The sequence below is a fragment of the Vigna unguiculata genome, chromosome 1 (assembly GCF_037176805.1).
Source record: "Vigna unguiculata cultivar grain cowpea cultivar isolate G323 ecotype 2 chromosome 1, ASM3717680v1, whole genome shotgun sequence".
Classification (NCBI taxonomy): Eukaryota; Viridiplantae; Streptophyta; class Magnoliopsida; order Fabales; family Fabaceae; genus Vigna; species Vigna unguiculata.
The window spans coordinates 23,059,779-23,082,165 of NC_140792.1; the positions used below are offsets into that span (position 1 = coordinate 23,059,779).

At 39.0% G+C, this 22,387-nt stretch overlaps 1 protein-coding gene across 1 annotated transcript; it reads right to left on the reverse strand.

The window, feature by feature from the left end:
• Positions 1-3,120: 3,120 nt before the first annotated feature.
• LOC114189126 (uncharacterized) lies at positions 3,121-6,725 on the reverse strand. The gene is made up of 5 exons (XM_085666229.1): positions 6,529-6,725; positions 5,766-6,459; positions 5,510-5,680; positions 3,956-5,358; positions 3,121-3,769 (listed from the first exon to the last, which is right to left on the reverse strand). The coding sequence occupies exons 1-5, from the start codon at positions 6,723-6,725 to the stop codon at positions 3,121-3,123; spliced, it is 3,114 nt and encodes a 1,037-aa protein (XP_085522355.1).
• Between the last annotated feature and the right edge of the window lie 15,662 nt (positions 6,726-22,387).

The following is a 22,387-nucleotide window of genomic DNA, read 5'->3' on the forward strand; positions in this document are numbered from 1 at the left end:
GATGTAATGTAGTGAGGATGCATAAATGCATGGATGCATGGATAAAATTTATAGGCGGCTTTATTTTTTGCCTTTTTACTTATTAATTTTTTTTCCACGACACCCTCCAAAAATGAGTCTGCTCTTAGTGACTGTACTTGTGATGCCTCGTTGGTATCCACATACTTTTATTCCCTTCTTTTTGTTTATTATTCTCTTTACAAACTTAGTGTGACATTCATTGCTTTAAATTTATGGATAGAACTAAATGGTGTTTATTAAACGAAAAACAAAGCAGAATACAACAAAATTTGGAGACAATGTCAATATCCCCTAGTAGCACTTCCTATTAAGGAATCATCATGTAAAAAAAATTTTGACCGCATCAGAATTGACCGGTAACGGTAACTCCTCTCCATCCATCCTTGTGAGAATTAGCGCCCCACCAGAAAATGCTTTCTTCACCACATACGGGCCTTCATAATTTGGAGTCCACTTGCCCCTATGATCCTTTTGTATAGGTAAGATCTTTTTCAAGACTAGCTCGCCTTCATGGAACTCTCTAGGGCGCACCCTCTTGTCAAACGCCTTTTTCATCCTTCTTTGGTATAATTGTCCATGACACACTGCTGCTAGCCTTTTTTCCTCAATGAGATTAAGCTGGTCAAATCGGGCCTGAACCCATTCTGCATCTTCCAATTGGGTCTCCATTAACACTTGTAGGGATGGGATTTCTACTTCGAAGGGTAGTACTGCCTCCATTCCGTACACCAGAGAAAAAGGTGTTGCCCCAGTTGATGTACGTACCGAGGTGCGATACCCATGCAAAGCAAAGGGAAGCATCTCATGCCAGTCTTTATATGTGACCACCATTTTCTGTATAATTTTCTTGATATTCTTATTAGCAGCCTCGACTGCCCCATTCATCTTTGGACGATAAGGAGAAGAATTATGATGTTGAATTTTAAATCCTTCACACAATTTGGCCATCATTTGATTGTTTAGATTGGTGGCATTATCAGTGATTATCTTGCTAGGCAACCCGTACCTACAAATTAACTCTCTTTTTATGAATTTAGTCACAACTTTCCTAGTCACACTAGCGTAGGAAGCAGCTTCCACCCATTTAGTGAAATAATCAATTGCAACTAGAATGATGCGATGTCCGTTTGAGGCTTTTAGCTCTATAGCTCCGATGACATCTATCCCCCACATTGAAAATGGCCATGGGGCAGACATTAAGTTTAAAGTAGTGGGTGTCGTATTGATATTATCTGCATACTTCTGACATTTCTCGCACTTTCTCACGTGCGTGCAACAATCATTCTCTATAGTCAACCAAAAGTAACCAGCCCTCAAGATCTTTCTAGCCATCGAGTGTCCATTCATGTGTGTGCCGAAAGTTCCTTCATGAACTTCCTCCAATATTGACTCGGCCTCTTTTGCATCCACGCATCGAAGGAGAACCATATCATGATTTCTCTTGTACAACACATCCCCACTCAGGATAAAATTTGTAGCCAACCTTCTCAGTGTCCTTTTATCATTCTTAGATGCTTCTTCAGGGTATTCTCTGGTTTTTATATAGCGTTTAATATCAAAATACCACGGCTTACCGTCTAACTCTTCTTCGAGGAAATGGCAATATGCTGGCCCTTCATGGCTCTTCATTTGGATCATCGACATTACCCCATCCTGATTAATCTTGAACATCGATGATAAAGTAGCTAAGGCATCTGCCAATTGGTTATCCTCTCGCGGAATATGGTGGAATTCAATGAAATCAAAATACTCCACCAATTCCATGATATAAGTTTTGTAGGGAATCAACTTCTGATCCCTAGTTTCCCATTCTCCCCTTAGTTGATGGATAACCAACGCTGAATCTCCATATACATTCAAAAATTTTGCCTTTGACTCAATTGCGGCTTGGATGCCCATAGCCATTCAGCGATATTATTTGTGCAATTAAAACACAACCTTGCTGTCATCGGAATGTATTGGTTTTCTGGAGATATTAGTATTGCCCATATACCATGTCCCATGACGTTAGAAGCCCCGTCGAATAATAACGTCCATTTCTTTATGTTCTCATCTTCTTGGTCATCTTCAAACAAGGCCATGATGTCCTCATCAGGAAATTCGGGTTGCATCGACTGGTAATCGTTAACGGGTTGTTGGGCCAGATATTTAGCCAAAGCACTACCCTTGATGGACTTTTAAGTGACATACACAATGTCATATTCTGACAATAGCATTTGCCACCGGGCTATCCTTCCAGTGAGAGTGGGATTTTCAAAAATATACTTGATAGGGTTAGTCTTGGATATCAACCAGGTAGAATGACTCAACATGTATTGTCTTAGACGATGGGCAGCCCATGCCAATGTGCAACAAGTTTGTTCTAAACACGAGTATTGCTGTTCACATTCCGTGAACTTCTTGCTCAGGTAGTATATGGCATGCTCTCTTTTTCCAGTTTCGTCATGTTGACCCAACACAACCCATTGAATCATCGAGTATCGTTAAATACATAATGAGTGGTTTTCCCGGTTCGGGTGGGCGTAACACAGGAGGATCTTGTAGATATTGTTTAATTTTTTCAGAAGTAGCCTGACAGTCTTCATTCCACTTAACCACCTGATTTTTACGCAATAGCTTGAATATTTGTTCACAAGTGGCGGTTAACTGGGAGATGAACCTAGCAATGTAGTTCAGTCTGCCCAAGAAACCTCGTACCTCTTTTTTTGTACTTGGAGCAGGCATTTCGATTATCGCACGCATCTTGTCGAGATCGACTTCTATCCCCTTTTGACTAATTAAACCCAACAACTTTCTAGATTTCACACCGAATGTGCATTTAGCCGGGTTTAGTTTAAGTTTAAATTTCCTCAATCTCTCAAATAATTTCCTTAGGTTGAGGATGTGTTCTTCTTCTGACTCAGACTTGGCGATCATGTCATCTACATAAACCTCGATTTCTTTGTGCATCATATCATGAAAAAGCGCCATCATGGCCCTTTGATAGGTTGCCCCAACATTCTTAAGTCCGAAAGACATCACCTTATAGCAAAATGTTCCCCACAATGTGATAAACGTGGTCTTCTCCATATCTTCAGGTGCCATCTTAATATGATTATATCACGAGAAGCCATCCATAAATGAAAATAGTGAAAACTTGGCTGTATTATCCACTAATGTATCGATGTGCGGTAATGGGAAGTTGTCTTTTGGACTCGCACGGTTCAAATCTCGATAGTCAACGCACATCCGAACCTTCCCATCTTTCTTGGGCACTGGTACAACATTTGCCACCCATTGAGGGTATTTTGCCACAGCTAAAAATCCAGCATCAAATTGCTTTTGCACTTCTTCTTTAATCTTTAATGACATTTTTGGTTTCATCCTTCTTAGCCTTTGTCTGACTGGAAGACATTCCGGTTTGAGTGGAAGCTTATGTTGTACTATATCAGTATCTAAACCAGGCATATCATTGTACGACCAAGCGAACACATCCCTAAACTCCTTTAGCAACGCACACAATTCTTCTTTCACTTCTTTCTTTATACTCGTGCCAATTTTCACTTCTTTCTTTTCATCCCCCTCACTCATGTCAAGCACTTCAACATCTTCCTGATGGGATTTTATTTCCCTACATTCTTGTTCTACTAATCTCATTAGTTCGGGGGAGGGTTCCGAATCACCTTCATAATCATCTTCCATGTTATTGACAAGGTGCTCGAAATTAGGGATATCGACATTGTTATTTTCAAAACATTCATTATCATATCTACATTATTTGAGTTTATAAAAAAATATAAATAAACAAACAACAGTGAAAAATGCAAACAAAGATAACAAAGGTAGCAAACACAAATTGATTATCACGCTGAGCATAAAGGAAAAAGGTGTCATCCCGTTAAGTCATGAATCCTAAAGCTCCTGGTAAAGCAATAGGATAAATTAAAAATATTACATTTTAACCAAATTAAACATCACGGGTAGATCCAAAGTCTCCCAATTGTTGAGTAGTGCATTTGGAGCACAAGGCTGCACAAAAATCGAGCTTTCAAGTTCATCTTCATCTCTGACAGTTGCTATTTGACTAGTGTTGATCCATCCCGCGCTGCGGAAGCTATCTTTGATGTCGCAGATGCGAATCTTTCCTAACCTCAGTTCTTTACCTTGGATTCGAGCCACACCGCACTCTCTCCTTTCTTCCGCTAGCCTGTTCTTATCCTCTCTAGTAGGCTTGTATCCAAGGCCGTATTTATTCTTTTTCTCGGTGACTTCTAAAGGATACATCAATCCTTGCTCGTACTTGCCTAGTCCCTTTCCGTACTCATATCCCTCTTTCAACATGACCTTGGTCGTCATAAAGGAAGTACGCGACAAGTGTGGGTTCATTGGAAAGGGCTCCACATAGGCATTACCCACAATTTCCAAAGATTGGAAAGCTGTCTCGAGGGCTTCCTCTGCTGCTTCAATATACCGAGAAGATGAAGGTCCACTTACTAAAATATCTTCCTCCCCTGAAACAATCACTAACTTTTCACCCATGACATATTTTAACTTTTGGTGCAAGGTTGAAGGTACCACGCCCGCTGAGTGAATCCATGGACGACCCAACAAGCAGCTGTATGCTGGAAGGATGTCCATCACTTGGAAAGTTATTTGAAAGACACATGGCCTTATTTGGATTGGCAATTCTACCTCTCCCATTACTTCTCTTTTACTCTCATCTAAAGCTCTCACTATCATTACGCTTGGTTTCATGTGAATACCTTCACACGGTAGCTTTCCCAATGTTGTTTTCGACATTACATTCATGGAAGATCCATTGTCGATCAATACACGTGCTATGACATGATCCAAGCATTTTACAGAGACATGGAGGGCCTTGTTGTGTCCCCTCCCTTCAGTAGGTATCTCCTCATCGCTAAACGTGAAGTAATTATTAGCAGTGATATTGAAAACAATTCCCTTAAAATTATCCAGAGAAATATTTTGCTCCACATGCGCTCCATTGAGTATCTTCATTAACAACTTTCTATGAGAGGTTGAATGCATGAGTAGTTCTAAAAGTGAGATTCGAGCAGGCAGGCGATTCAACTGTTTGACCACTTTATACTCGCTTTGTTGTATGAACTTCAAGAACTCGCAAGCCTGCTCATCAGATACTTCTTTCCCATCGTCTTTTCTTAGACCCTCGTCAGTTTGGATGGTCTTCCCTTTCAAGAGTTCCTTAGCCTTTTTGGTATTCACTGATTCACTATTGCCAACTTCATCTTTCACCAAGTTTGGAGGCGTAAAGATTCGACCACTCCTCTTAATTCCACCGATGCTTGATATATTTTTCACCACTGATAGGTTGACCACCTACCCGTTGTTCCTCACCCAACATGTATGCACCATATTTCCATGGGACAGCTTTCTCACTTTTGTAGGGAAATGGGGAGGGTGCTTGGATAATAATAGATTGCCTTTCTTAAATTGTCGGGGTAGAGGTGGATCTAGTGAAATGAATCACCAATGGCTCTGGCAAAGTCACACATGGTTCCGCACCATCTTGTGCTAATACTTCTTCCTCCATGTCCCCGTGACATACTTGCACAAAGTTTTTGTCTATAAGATTTTGTAGAACATCCTCAAACTCGGTGCATTCATCGATAGAATGTTTAGCACTCGGATGGAATCCACACTTTTCACTCAAGTTATATTCCCAATTTTAATAGTGTCTCAAAAACAAACCGCTTGGAGCTTCGAATTTCATTCACATCCCTTACCAGTCGGTGTTTCTTAACCTCAATGGCATTTGTCGAAGGGTTCCCAAGACCAGAAAGGGGATTAGCCTCAACACTAGGTTTGTCTTCATGGAACTTTATCCATCCCGAGTTGATTAAAGCTTCCACCTTGTGTTTAAGGGACACACAATTCTCAATAGAGTGACCAACTCCCCCTTCGTGATAATCACATTTGCCATTTGGATCATAATTCTTGGGGAACGGAGGTTGCACAGGCTTCATCGGACAAATGGCCACCAAACGCTTTTGGAGGAGATGAGGCAACAATTCCGTATATGACATAGGAATAGGAGTGAAATGAACGAAGTTCCTCTCTTGATTCCTCCTTAGATTAGCGTTTTGTCCCGCATTTCTGTTGAAATTCGAGTTAGGTTCAGTTTTCCAAGCATTATTTGGAGCATGTAGTGGTTGATAAAGATTCGACGGTTGATAAAACCCTTGCTGTTGAGGTCGTGTTTGATGAACAGACACTGCATTGGCCACATAAGGAGGTTGGTTCAAGTGTGGTCGATAATTATGTGTAGGAGCCCGACTTTCCCACATAGGCATCATTGAGGCTGCCTGTACTTCCGCTTCTTTCTTCTTTCCGGGAATAAAATTGGGTTTCTTAGGAGTTACAGCCGCGAATGGGCCATATGCAATCTTTCCACTTTTTAACCCGATTTCTAATCTTTCCCTTATGATAATGATATCAGTGAAATTGGAAGACACATTCCCCAACACATGCTCATAAAATGGTGATTACAGCATGTTTATAAACGTCGCCACCATCTCCTTATCAAGTAGAGGTGGCTCAACCTGAGCAGCCAATTCCCTCCACTGTTGTGCATATTCCTTGAAGGACTCGATATCCTTCTTGGCCATGTTTTGCAATTGCAATCTAACTGGCGCACTATCTGTGTTGTATTTATACTGTTTCACAAAGGCGTCGGCCAAATCCATTCAGGAATGGATTCGAGATGGCTCCAAGTGTGTATACCAATTCAATGCTACCCTAACCAGACTATCTTGGAAACAATGTATTAGCAATTTTTCATCATAGGCATAAGCAGCCATCTTTCTACCGTACATTGTCAGATGGCTTTTAGGGCATGTGGTGCCGTGATACTTTTCAAATTCTGGGACCTTAAACTTGTGTGGTATCATCACACCAGGAACCAGGCTTAATCTCGCCACATCACCGAACCCATAGCTTCCACCACCCTCAATGGCACGAATCCTTTCCTCAAAAATTTCAAGCTTACTTTTAGCCCCATCAACAACAGTGGATATTGCTTGGATTGTAGTGTGTGGTGCAGCTTTAGTCGCAGCATCTGCATCGATGAATGTTTTCGGAGGCTGGGGCGCCACAGTCATCCTCGGTCCTGTGAATGTGACTGTCTCATTCATCTCCGCTCCTATCACAGGAGTCAAAGCTAACATCGGCCCTTGAGTACCGTTCGATAGCGTGTTGTTAGCTGCAGGAAAAGAGAAAGAAGTTTGTTATGCATCTGAATATTCTTCAACTAGAGTAGTGTATCCCGGAGGCAGACCGTACATCGGGAACGGAAGTGACGCGCCTAGAGGCATACCATAAGAATGAGCATTCTCCTCGACCCTAGCGGATGAGGCCTCCCCTGAAGCCTTCAGTGACTTCAAAGCCTCTAGGATTTGGCCCACTTGATCCTTCAGCTCGTTAATGTCAGCCTTCACAGCTTCATGGGCTTCTTCCCAATCTTCCATGCTTTTATGGTTAGCTCGTGTGCGATAAGGATGTCGTGGAAATTCTGCCGTTGTATTTGATTTTGCTCTATTATTTCGTTAAATGAAATCAATTATGAAGAATAAAAATAAAGAAAATGAATGCAAAACATTTATTCTAGTCGAAAATTTAAAGCTGTGAGAACGTTAAGGTAAATATATCATAGAAATTAACACGAAACTGATACAACCCAATCATTAACAAGTCTTCTACATTGATTAAACGAGAAAAGAAAGAAAACATATTCCCTAACCCTGACTATCATGCTCTTCATCTCCCTCATCAACTTCTTGCAATGATTAAAGAAGGCTTCAATCTCCTTTGGCGGATTGAAGATCGGTAGTGTAGTCTCTACTTCAGCTAATAATCGTGGGATTTCTTCAATTGCTCCATTCGCCAAGGCAGCCAGCTGTGAGAAACATTTCTTCCAATGTTCTATAGTCATTTCCTGCTCAACTGTGTACTCATTCATCCGACTAATCACCCCTCGATGTTCCTTTTCCAATTCAGCTCTATGCCAACGCTCCTCGTCCATCTTCACCTCATAGGTCGACACCACCTCTCTCATTTGTCGTTCGACCTCACTAATTCTCATTTGGGCATTGTGCAACCGTCTCAGTGCTTTGGTTCTCTCTCTCTTAAATTCCTCACACAATTGATCCCTTTGGCGCTTAGATGCTGCTGCTGCGTCTCTCTCTCTGTCCCTTGACTTTAGTGCGGTGCTTGCTGCGGCCAAATCTTGTTTCACTCTGAAAGCATGATCTCGTTCTTCTCTTTGTTGCCTAAGAATCCCTTCATACGCCTTTGTCATTTCCTCATTATCACGCCTCAGATCCACATACTCATGTCGGAGACTTTGAAGCTCGTTAATTAATTTGGCATTTTTTAGTTTCATCTTCTCGATCTCTTCTTTTAGCCCTTTCACCTTCTCAGACTCAACAGGTTCCAATCGCTCCAGAGTAGGAGAGTCTGATCTGAAGGGTAACTTAATCACATTAACCCTTTCCAGAATCCATTGTCAGTAAGATATCTTTCCGTCTATTACCCATGGCCTTGGGTCTTTTTCTGTGCGCAAAACCTCACCCCAGGCACTCCTAACTCGTCGAATTAGATCTTGAGAAATTCCTTCTTCATAATAAGTCCATATGTCAACCAGAGATTCTGGAGTTGGAGAGCTCTTAATTGGGCACCCAAACTGACGTTGAGCCAAAACAGAGTTATAATTCACACAATTTCTGGTGCCCATCAGAGGGACGTTAGGGAAGTCCCCACAAGAGATGACATGCAACTTGGGCAGCCTAGGGACATACCATCTAATCTTTCCCCCATTCAAACCTGCACAGAATTGGACCCATTCCTTCGCCCCTCAAATTTCAACGCCACCATGTGGCAACTCCCTAATTTGACATTCAGCATTTACTGTACCCAAGCAGACTCGGGATATAAACCATACATACAATATAGGTACACAACACAACATCTTTTTCCTCTTGAGTGCGTAGCACAAATTCAAACCCACGTAGACATCAGCTAGAACCGCAGTGACTGGGCTTTCCGAATGAATCTTGTAAGCGACAAACACATCGATGGCTGCTTGATCAACAAAATTCTCCATGTTAGGAAAGAGCACGACTCCATATAGTGTGAGAGCCAACACATCCATAAACGTCTCCCCTATCTCTTTCTCAGCCAAACGACGCAAGTGCCCTTCTAAATACCCTTGGGGGATCCCCTTCGAGTTGCCCTTGGAGGCCATTTTACTCTCTAGCTCAGCAGGGTGTACCTTCAAGATTCCTGCCAACGTAGAGATAGATGCTCGTTGCTCAGAATATCTGTAAGGGACTTTATCTTCCACCGACAAACCCAAAATTTGCTCGAACTCTTCTACTACTGGTGCCAACTGAAAATCCTGGAAGGTGAAACATCTGAGCGGCGGATCATAATATTGGGCCAAAGCGGTGACTGTGGACGCTTGGACTTCCACATTCAACAACCTCAATAAGTTCCCATACCGCTTCTTGAAAGCATTCTTCTGTATAGTCTTCATTTGTTGCACTATTTCCCTTAGACCATTCAGATTGCTATCTATAACCCTGATAGGTAACTTCTTCTTCTAGGCATTCGACCCTAAATTCCCTTCGACTTGAAATCCCATGTTAATTTCTTTTGTTTCTTTTTTTTTTCACAAACTCAATCACAACCTTAAAATTTCTAACCTAGAATCACAAGAAATGTTATGGCATGGCATGACAAAATACATGTTATGCATGAAGAAATAATCAAAATGCATGTATGATGATGCCGCGAAAGAATGTACAGACACATGACTTCATTGCTATATCAAATAAAGCGAGAAAAATAATATGAGAATTAAGGTAATGCACATGTCTCCCCTTGTGCCTTATTAGAGGTTCGACCCCTAATGGTCCTAAGGTAAAATATATGCGCTTGCCAGGATGGTTCCCTAATACTTAAGGATCAAGGTCACTAGAGCTATGGCCCACTTCTTGGCATTTCCCACAACAGTTGGTAGACAACAAGATGTGGGAGTACCAACGAAGTAAACAAACTCTAGCTGGGGTTCTCACAATGACCACTTGGGAAGTTCATCCACTGTGGCACTGCTACACAATCCCCTCTAACTCTAAGTTACATAGACCCGGGTATAGGGCCCCGCTCATGATATGCACAAAGTGTGTGTGTGGAGGGAGAATGATGCATACCATAACCCCTACCTGCAAAACAACCAGAAAACTTCCTAGGCAGATATATAGCAAAATATGCAAAACAATTTACACACAATCACTTCAAGAGACAAATATATACACATGCAAATAAAGACAATAATAAACAAAGAAAAAGAAAGAGGAAATAAAACATAAGGAAAAAACCACATGAAGTTCGCATATCTAATTAAATGGCTTGACTCTCTAGCTTCCTCAGTGAAGTCGCCAGCTGTCGCAACCGGAATCACGACGGGAAGGCGAACCGAAAAAAGAAAACAGGTTTAAAAAAGATTTTGGAGTTGCCACCATAGTTATTCTGGAAAACCATAAAGATAAGACAAGTCTGCGAAAAACCACATTTTGGATTCGGGAGTCGATTACGCGTAGGGAAGGTGTTAGCATCCTACCACGTCCGCCCGAGGGCGGTACCTTTAATTAAAAATGCAAAGTTGATGTGGATTTCAAAATATTAATTTTGCCCAAAAATAATAAGACAAAAATATTAGAAAGAAACAAAAATATATTTTTTTAATTTTTTGGGCCCGACAAGGATTGACCTTTGTCCTACGTATTCTCATTAAAAATAAGAAATCAGGGTTACGTAGTTCCTTAAAACGACATTTTTTGTTTGAAAATATTGATATTTTTATATTTTGAAAACTGTATTTTTTTGGGTTTTTTGAATTTTTTAGAAAATATGTCACACGACGCGAGCGGTCGAACAAATACTAAAAGATAAAGAAACTATTTTTGGTATTTTTTAGAAAGTAAGTGTCACATGGTGCGAGCGACCGGACAGACACAATAAAGTGAAAGAGAGTATTTTTACCCCTTTTTTTTACTTTTCTATTTTTTGCAATTTTTGATAATTTTCAAAAAAAATTATAAATAAAAGAAAAGAAAATAAATAAAATAATAAAAGATAAATAAATAAATAAGAAATTAATAATAATAATGAAAAAAAGACAATTTAATTAAAAGATGAAACTAGAAAACAAAATATGAGAGTATATGAGTAATTAGTGGGAGGTACATGAAGTAAATGAGGTGTGTTTATTAAGGGTGGAGGGTGTAGTAAATAAAGTATAAAACAAACCCAAAATAGGAGTAAAAAGTGTGTGCAGGGGTGCGGGATTAGCAATTATGGAGGTACGCGAGGAAGTGAAAGTTGGGAGGTGTATGCATAGTGAAACAAAGGGCTGCAATAAATGAGCAAGTAATACAAATTGTAAAGCTGCAGAAATCAAAAAACAGGGGGTGCGCAGGGATAAAGAAAATGTGTGAAACTGCAGAAATTAAAAACAGGGGGTGGACAGGGACAAAGTGAATGTGTGAAACTGCAGAAATTAAAAACAGGGGGTGCGCAGGGATAAAGAGAATGTGTGAAACTGCATAAATTAAAAACAGAGGGTGCGCAGGGATAAAGAGAATGTGTGAAACTGCATAAATTAAAAACAGGGGGTGCGCAGGGATTAAAAATGGGGGTGCAACGGAGAAAAATAATACACAACAAAAATAGAACAAATGAATGGAGGTGTACAAATAAAAAAGGGGGTTGCGCGAAGGAGTTCCTAAAGCAAAGAGGGTGTGAAAGATAAAGATGGAGGTGCAGCGAGCAGGAGTGGGCTGATTTTGAAATAAGGAAAAGGAGAAAACTAATTTTAATTCAAGCCTACCTTCTCTTAACTTCACCCACGGCAGCTCTTCTTCTCTTCTCCCGAGCCACAAGATTCCAGCCGCATGTGCCACTGCCGCAAGTCCCACGGCTGGCGAGACGCGCTGCCGTCAACGCCAGCCTCCACCGAAAGCATCGCCGGCGGGAACTCAGCTCCCCAAATCGCCTTCATCGTCGTTTCTTCTCTCGCGCAAGACAGGACCAGATCCTGGAGCTCCGCCGTCGCACACCATGCCGGTCTAGCCTCGTGTTCGTCATCTCCAACCGCCGCGGCCTGGACTGCCGCCACGGCGCCACAGCCACTTACAAAGAGCACTGTCCGAGATGCCAGTTGCCACCACCTTCCTCTTGTGGTTTCGCTTTTTCGATTTGTGTTGGGTTGTGATGACGAATCGTAGGGATGGGTTGTAACAGAAACAAGGTGGTTTCTATTGATGATGAAGAATGGGTGTGGTTGTAGTGCAGAATAAGAGTCCAAAATTGAATCTGCTATTTGGTGATGAAGGTTCATTAATGGCGGACTGGTGCGGGCTTATGATGAGGCTGATGATAGGAGAGTTTCGGTTGTGCAGAAATAATGGGAGTGGAGTGAAAATGAAAGGATGAGTGGACAACGAAGGATGATGGGACAATAGTGTGGATGACCGTGTGAGTACTGCTTTTGGGTCTATGTCCCTTTTTTTTATATGCAGGTGTGACATGAAGATGATGGTGAACGAGAAAGTTAGTAAAAATGTGTTCTGCAAAATATAATTGTTGGTGAAATGTGTTTGGGTTCTGGTTTGGCAATTTCTCGCAGGTAGAAGGTGATAAGGGAAAGATGATGGTGGCGAGAGAGATTGAGATTGAGGGTGAGGTTATTTTCCAGCACTCATTCGGACAGCAGTAACACCCAAACAAGAACATATTTTGGCAGATAAAATAAAAAAATAAAAAAAATAAAAAAACATTGTGCTCTGTTCTTTACTGTACCCAGGTGCGATGGGAATAAACAAAATGAATAACAGATGTAACTATGCTCATCTCATACCATCTTTCATCCATACATTCATGAACATCAATATCAAGTCACGTTAACATAAGCTCTAATTCATACACCCATGAACATCAACAGCAACATCAAGTCACGGTAACATAAGCTAAGGAGGGGTTAAGAACACTTACTGTGAAAATAAAACTTAATGCACTAACAGCTTTTGCTTCTGTTTTAAAATTTGACTCCTTCTCTCCCTCACTGATTTCTAGTGCCCAAACCCCTCTCAGTAGTAATCCCAAAAAAAAAGACCCCTCTTCTCATGAATCTTCCCCTTTTTATTACGTAACTTTATGCACCTCCCAATCTCGAAATTTGGGACAAGGCTGAGAGCAGATGTTGCTTCCTGCTCCTTCAGCCATCATGACCATGCTACAGATCATTCCCAATACAAAACCATGATAGCATAGCAGGCATGGGTCTGATAACAAAGAGACCTTACGTTACCTCTTTCTTTCCCTTTTTCCTTTTCTGTAGTTTTTACTATTTTTTTTTTTGTTTTGTTATTTTGTTTCTTTTTTATTAAACTAAAATGAGAGACGTAAAACAAAAATGGAGTTGTAATAATAGAAAGGAAAATAAAATAAGCCCAAATAAATAAATAAATAAAACAAAATTAAATCAAAAAATAAAAATAATAATAATAATAAAATAAACATAGATATTTATTATTTTTTTCTCGAACTAAAACATATTTTTTCCCTTTTTTTATTATTTATTTATTTATTTATTCTTCTCAATTGAACTTTAATTAATTAATTTTTTTGTTTATTATTTTTATCATTGTTACCCGGACGAAATTGGGTGTTCACAAGTGTATTTAGAATTACTACTAGAAATGTGAAATAACATACTCAAGCTAAAATGTGATGATTAATTCAAACTCTCACAAGCAATACTTCCAACAATTTAGCTCAAGGTACATTGTCCCACAACACAAGAAACAAACGAAAAGCAAACTCAAAGGAATGTGATAGACAAAAGACTCAAGCAAAGCGAAGGTGAACAAATAATAACTCTAAATGGCAAGACTAGGCAAACCAAAATGTGAGAGTGCACTAGGAATAGAACATGAAAATGCTACAGGGACCAAATTGCATTAATCCACGTTCACTAACTTAACATTGAACCACAAAGGCACTAGCCAAACGAAGAGTGTTGCACTAGAATCACGGCTTTGGTCAAAATGTTCTGCACCAACACGTTTCAAAAAAAAAATTGTACCAAATGGCCTAGGCAAGTTGCAGTCATGAACATGTGGCTGCAGGGGCTAGTTTTGGATCAGCCTACTGTTGCACTGTTGCCAATTCTGCACCGAATGAAATTGCATAAAACAAAAGTTGTTGCACCCAATTGTTTCGCTTAAGCAAGGGGGTTGATGTCCTACATCAAAATGACTAAGCACTGGCAGCTTAAACAAATCTGCACCTGACATTAAACAAACCAAATTCACTGAACCCAAATACCAAACAACGTGCCAATCACAATCACCAACAACTTGAATCTGCTACTTTCACCATGCTCCACCGCTAGCCTATTTCACGTGCCAATCAAAGAAATACCGCATGAACTAGATACTCAAGTGAAATTTCTGCACCAAAAGGACTAAGCCACGCTTAATTCACGGATTCTTTGCACTGTTGCACTACCGCTACTATAGTTGGTCCAAACTGTTTTAGCACTTCTAACTCCAATTTCACGTGGCAATTCACTACACCTGTTGCACCGAAACAGGATTATAGGTTACTCCCACATCAAAATAAAAAGGCTGACACCAACTGAAATAAATAAATGGTTGCGACACTACACAAAATTTATGTTTTGTCACCGATGCACCAAGACAAAATATCCAATCTAAGCCTCCAAAAGATTCAGCCAATCCAACCAAAATTCACGTGAATTTAACCAATGAACTAGAAAAAAAAAAGTTATTGTCACCGCTTGAGAAGAACAAAATTGCCTGCTGTCCAGCTACATCGTTTAGCTATCTTAAGTGGTCCCTCCTTTAACATCACTCACCGATCTGGTATGTAGCTGCAAGAATCCAAATTGCACCAAGAATTCCAAAAGCAAAGAAATAAAACGATGTAATCAATGAATCTTGCTGACTTTGCTGCCACAAGGTAGTTCTCGCTGCTGCCACTAGACGTCCCAAATTCATATGATGAATTCCTTTTGCACCAAACTCACTTTGGATAAAGGGAAGTAACCAACACACCACTTACTGCCTAATGTGATTGTTGCACTGAATTTTTCAGCAAGCACACTGCTCATTCACCTATTTAGTTGGCTGTCATACCCAACTTGTTCTGCACCAATGAAAGCAACAACCATTTCCAAATCTGCACCGCTTGGAACACTCTAAAATGTGCACAGAAAGGAGTCCAAGCTACTTCACCAAATTGCCTAAAAGGCTGCCACCGAATGTAGCAAGGAGCCAACCACACTGCACCGCTTGGAACCCCGCTTAAGCGAGGAGGTTTTGAAGAAATTTTGCACCCAATGGCCTAGACCCGCTGTTGTCACCGTATAGACTAGCACCAAGCTAAACCAAGTGCAACACTAAAACACAAGATCATATAATGAGATAAATCCGCTGCTCGGACCGCACTAATTCAGAAAAAAAAAATTGTCTATGTCTCTAACTATTTGACTCAGCCAACAACTTCACACAACCACTCACTTACTAGACCAGCCCCCATTTAAATTAGATTAAAACGTTGTCACCAATGCCAATACTTCATGTGGCTTTTGATGATTCTAGAAAAACAATGTGTACGACGTGTTTGCTTTGTCAGGGAAAATTTTAGTTTCATCCACCACCGAATGAATCAACTTCAATTGTAATTTGGTGTGCACCGAATGAGACTTAAGTTGGCTGCCACCAAATGCATCAGACTGCTGCAGCACCACTGAGAATTCTACACCAAAAGGCCACAAACTTATTGCTGCAACAAAATTGCCATCACATGAATCTGCAAACAAAAATCAACACTGGCTGCACTTTCTCCAATTGTTCCAATCAAATTCTCTCTACTGCACCAAGACCTTTGTTGCTTCAAGATAGGGCCAACAAATCCTCAAGTACGAAGTTTCTACTATGCACTAGTATCCATCGCTTCAAGCAACACAACACATCGCATGCTTCAACACCACACACCCTGTTGTGTTCACAAATTCAGTGCCAATCCAACCACATCAATATGCCAATTGTTTGGAGTTTCACCAATTTAATATGAGACAAAAATCTTCAAAAATCTTTAGTGAGTCATTTTCGCAAACATCTTGTATGCATTCTTAACTCCTCTTTACTCAATTGCAATAAACACAATCCACTCCTCTAGTGTTGTGCGTCTACCAAAACTTCAAATAAAAGATGAACCAAGACCACAGTCCATTCATTGTCGAGGTTTAGAAACCCACAACTGAACCAAGAACAACTACTTGTGGCAATTCACGACCCCCAAACACCACGGAACGACCATTGCGACACTGTCATTTTGAAAGCCACAAAATTGTGCCGCTATGGATAAACAACCAGCTCCATTCACCAATTCAAAAGCAAGCCAGACGAAGAGCTACGAATATGATCCAAACATAATGATGAACGAGAACTAACGAAGAAAAACAACAAAACCCCGAAGAACGAACAAGAACAGTTAACAAACGAATGCACCACGAACAATTTTGGAAGCACAAGCGAGAAAATCTGAAACCAATATCAAAAGTACAACTAACCGAGCTCTGATACCATATGATGAAGGATCGTCTCGGATTTGGGGTGGAAATTCATTTAGAACGAAAATGGGTATGAACCCTAGAACGAATGGGAGAAAATGGAGGACGTCGATTTGGGGGTTTTCGGAACAGGAGGAATTCATGCCACTTGGAGGAGATTCCAAGATAAGTGAGGAAGATCCGCCACTTTGAATTGGAGATTCAAAGATAAGGATCGGTGGTTCTGAGGAGAACCTCGAGACTTGAGAGAAAACTCACTGTTTCATAAAACTCAAATCTCCCTACAAATGTGTGTCACAAGGACTTATATACTATGGGCAGAAACACAAAAAGGCCTAACACAAATAAAGGTCCGATAAAGCCCAAACAAAAAAAACTTTACAAAAATTATAAAAGAGTTCATATTCTACAATTTGAATCTAATCTGAGATCTCTTTGAAGGTCTTGGGCATGATTCCATCAATTGCTCTGAAATCCCTATGACGATCCTGAACCACGCCTTCATCAAGACTTCAGGATGCTCTTTGGGCTCACATGACTGCTAACAAGGTACCTATAGGGATGTCTCCTTATCGGGTTGTATTTGATAAGCCATGCCACCTTCCAATGGAGATTAAGCACCGAGCCTACTGGTTGTCAAGTCATGCAACTTCTCACTTGATCAAGCTGGTGAGGAAAGGAAGCTGCAGTTGAACGAGTTAGATGAGATCCATGTAGAAGCATATCAGAACTTTATGTTCTATAAGGAGTTTGTTGTGTATAACTCTAGACTTGGACGCATAGGGGGTAAGTTGCGGTCAAAGTGGATTGGTCCTTTTGTGGTGACTAATTTTTATCCTTATGGTGCAGTTGAGATCAAAAGCCAATCCACCAATAAGAGCTTCAAAGTGAATGGGCATCGTCTGAAGTCATTCCTCAGCAATCCTGCCTTGGTGGATATTGTTGTAGAGGAGACTTCCCAGTTTGATCCCACTTCTATTTCACTATGATTCAGGGAGTTTCCTTTCTCCTTCTTTACTTTTATTGCACTTGTCCAGGTATGTCCGTTGTTGTTTCCTTTTGTTTGTTTCCTTTTTGTTAATTTGTGTTAATTTGTGTTATTTTTTGTTTTCTGTTTGGGACACTCACTTCACTTTTGGAGGATGAGTTGTTGGTTATTCTGTGGACTGATATCCTTGCTTTCTCTTTGCATGTCAAGTTACTTTTAAATTGTTTTACCCTGTGTGATGATTTGAGCCACTCTCTGTTCTTTGATTGTGTGATATATGCCTCTTGAATGCTTGCACAATGGCCTTGGCTTGACTCTTTTTGATGCTTTTCTGATTCAAATGCATGTTGGGATATGATTTAGGCAATTTTGTTCTGTGAGCCTATAGCCAGATGAGCGCACCTTGAACTGTGTCCGTTGATACCCTTTTTTGAGCATGCCTACCTTTTCATTGTTCTACAGCTCATTACAAGCCCTTAGCTTGAAAAACCATGATTATTCCTGCCTTAGGAAATTTTGGAGCTTTGGAATTGTTTTGGGAATGGGTGCTCAATTAAGTGTGGTCGCGCACAACAAGTGTGGTTGTGCGCGCACTTGTTATTGGTTCTTGAAATTGCTCATTTGTATACCCATATGGGATTTCAAAATTGTTGCTTCTCTGCATGTTCTTTGTATAGAAAAAAAAAAGAGAAGTGATAAAACAAAAAGGAAAGAAAAGAAAAGAAAAGAAATAAAAGAAGTTTGGATTTGAGCACTGTATGAGAACCGAATTCGGAAGTGTTGGTGTTTAGGATTACTTTCATGCTTGATTGAGACTTATTCCTCATTGCTCTTCTATTTCCTTTGTTGCTTAGCTACTTATCCATATGTTCCACACCTTGTCCTCAGTCCTATTACAACCTTGAAAAGTCCTTCTGATCTTAACCTGCATGCGTTTTGGTTTGGTTGTTGGTTCTAAAGGCTTACTAAGTCCGTTTGATGTTTGTTTTTCAAGGGTGCTTTGAGAGTAAACAGTAGCCTACAAATTTGACTGATACAGTGCATATTTTGTGAGGTTATGTTGCTTTCGATTCTCTCTTCGAGCTAAACTGAGTACTTGACATGTTTTGAATTGCATGGATGATGTTCATGGATACCTAGCAGCTTTGAACCCTTCTGTGTTGGATGTGTCTCCATTATTTTGTTTTGAGTCTGTTTGTCTTATGTCTCTTTTTTTCTCTCTTGTTTTATGTAACGCCAGGTGGAGTTCTCAATACGAACATAGTTCGTAACGTCCCAAGACTACCAAACTCGTTAAATAAATACTAAAGAGGGCAATCTATTAGGACCCATCTGTACGAGCCACAACTCGTACACTTACACCGACAACACTCGTCAACCCGAGCCACAACTCAAAAGTTCCTTGTGTTCATCTGCCATCTCGAGCCACAACTCAAGGGATATGTTTCGAGCCACAACTCAAGGAACACTCCAGCAAGTTGACTTTTGAGGTATCACCAAAGCCTTGTAGACCACGTACATCAAAAGCAAACAACCACTCCCAACCTCGCACTCCATCTCATAACCCACAAATTTCCAAATTTATTGCGCTAGCGCCTAACGGCTAGCAAGGTGCCGCCAGGTGGTTGATGAGTCATTATTTTCCTTCATTCCACTAGCCTTTGTGTACCTATTTGTCAGTTGTTCAGTGCTTAATTGTTCATCTTTAGTGTGTTTTCATCTGTTGGGCTTTATTGGGTCATTGTTCCGAATTTGGGTTAATTTCATATTATTTGGCCTAATTTTCGTTTTTAATTATTTTTAGGTATTTGGGTGAAGCAATTTTGGAGCTTGGACATTAATATTTAGTTGAAGAGACTTGCCACATCATTGCCACATCATTGCCACATCATTTCCACGTCATTTCCACGTCATTTCCACGTCATCTGAGTGAATGAGCCAACACTTGAGGCCTAGTAGTGACATTTTTGTAATTCTGAGTGACAAAATGGCATTTTGCTAAATAATGCTAGCAGATTTGAGGTGACCACAAAAATTAGGTCTTCATGCATAAGGGAGTCGCACTCCCTTCTTCTTCACTCCTTTCGAACCTCCATTTTCGTTCTTCAAACTTTGGTGGGTGTCTGTGGAGGTGTTCCACTCGTTTTTTATGTTTTTGCACTAATTTTTATCATTTCTATGCATATTTAACATAACCCATTGTGGGATTTACGTTTTGATAGTGTGGTGGTAATAAATTTTTAATAGAAACACATGTAAAATTTATTGTTATTATTATTTTAACTTTCTTGTTTTCATTGTAAAAGTAATATTTTTATTTAGATATTTATATTTTTTAAATTACGTTATTATTATTCATTTTTATATTTTTATATTTTTTTTAATTTCAATATAAAATTTATGTTTACGGTACTAAAAAGATTTATTTCTTTATGTTATTATTATCATTTTAACTTTTTATTTATATTTATATTTATTTAATTAATATGAAAAAATATTTATACTTATACATAAATATATATATATATATATATATATATATATATATATTATTTGGAATATTTCAAAATAATAAAGTCACAAAATAGGAGATAAAATAAATAGATACATTGTAAGAAAAGACATTGTCATATGTCATGTTATTATGTAATCGTGTGTCGAAATGTTTGAAAATTTCGTTTTTTTTTTTCTAGTTTTTTGATTTTTTTTTTAATTTTGCTTTTCAATTAATTATATTATGTATAGATAGATATGTCATTCGAACATATGCTCCCTTCAAAATTTTTATTTGAACTTTTTTATATAGAAATCATGGTGTAGTGGTACTAAATTTTTAATAGAGGTCAAATGTATTCTTATTATTATTTTAACTGTGTTGTTTTGATTGTAAAAATAATATTTTTATTTAGATATTTATAATTTTTAAATTATGTTATTTTTATTCATTTTAATATTTTTATATATTTCTTTTAAATTTTAATATAAAAATCATGACTTCAGTACTAAAAATTTATTTCATTTTGTTATTATTATCATTTTAACCTTTTATTTATATTTTTATTTATTTATTTAAATATAAATATATATTATAAAAAAATATTTGTACTTATACATAACTAAATATGTATATTGTTTTGAATATTTAAAAATAATAAAAGTCATAAAATAAGAGATAAAATAAGTGAACACATCAAGAAGAGACATTGTCACATGTCATCATGTTATTATCTAACCATGTGTCATGTTGTGGAGTGTTTGAAAATTTTCTTTTTTTAGTTTTTTTAATTGTGTTTTGTTTGATGTTTAAAAATTTTGCACTTTGTGCTATAGATAACTAAAATTATCCATAATAAAAATTAAAAATTAAAAATTAAATTAAACTAAATTAATTTATTTTTGTTTTGTAGATGTTTAATGATTTAACATTATTTTTCAAAATTCAATAGTTTGGAAGAAAATTAATTCAATCCCAATTTTTTATAATTAAACATTTCATATATTTTTTAATTTAAAAAAATAAATTTATTTTAAAAATATTAGTTTTGAACATTTTAAAAATTTTGCACTTTGTGCTCCCTTCAAATAGATTATGTATAGATAACTAAAATTATCCATAATAAAAAATAAAAAAATAAATTAAACTAAATTAATCTATTTTTATTTTGTAGATGTTTAATGGTTCAACATTACTTTTCAAAATTTAATAGTTTGGAAGAAAAATAATTCAATCCCTGTATGGCCCATTCTTTTCTGCCCTTACGTTTAAAGGTTGCTCCAAAATAGTTGGGCCTAGGGCTGGCCCATAGGGTATACAAAGCTCCTAAGGTAGTCAAACCCCCTCACATTTTCCATTCTTGCAAAATAGTACCTTGATTACTCTTCTTCTTTTTTCCACTTCAGAGCTCTGTTAGGGTTTAGAGTTCAATGAGATCCAAGATTAGCCCCACCTCGTTTTTACTTACGTAAGTGTTCATCAACTCATATTATTCCTCTCTGGTCTAGTTTTTGTGGTCATTGTTAGGGTTTTCGTTATAACCTCACTTCTGCTCACCTCGTGAAATCTAACTCTAGAGCTGCTGTGCTCCGCGGTTCAGTGTCGAGGTCTTGTACTAGCTCCTTCCAAGTAAGGGAAGCTAGGGTTTTGTTTGTTCTTCGATTTTATGCTTGTTTTGGTGTGGTTTTATGTTATGGTGGCTTATTTGATGTTGTGAGTGCTTGAAAAAAGTGCTAAAACTTTGTTTGGTTGTGAATCCTTGGTTGTACACCCGAGAACAGTGGAGAACCCTGGTATTTTCGCCCAAGCGAGAGCACTAGGGGTTTCTCCCTGGAGTTTACGTGAGTTGTCACTCAGGCGACGAGCTCCTGTTTTAAGCGAGATCCATCTCGCTCAGGCGAGGAGGTCTCGCCTAAGCGAGAGAACGCGAATGCTCCATGTTCCTCTTTTCGAGCTCTCGCCTAAGCGAAGGGAGCTCGCCTGAGCGAGGGAAACCTCTCGCCTGAGCGAGACCTTTCTGCCTGAGCGAGGAGCTAGGCGAGAGAGTGTTTTGTTATGCTTTTCCTCTGTTCTTGGATGTATGCCACTTGTTTGGTTTGGATTAGTATGTTAAAGTATGTTTTGGAGTGATGTCGCATGTATGGATTGGTTCATGGATTGAGAATGATGAACTTGGTATGGTTTTGGCATGGAATATGAATGAAGGTTG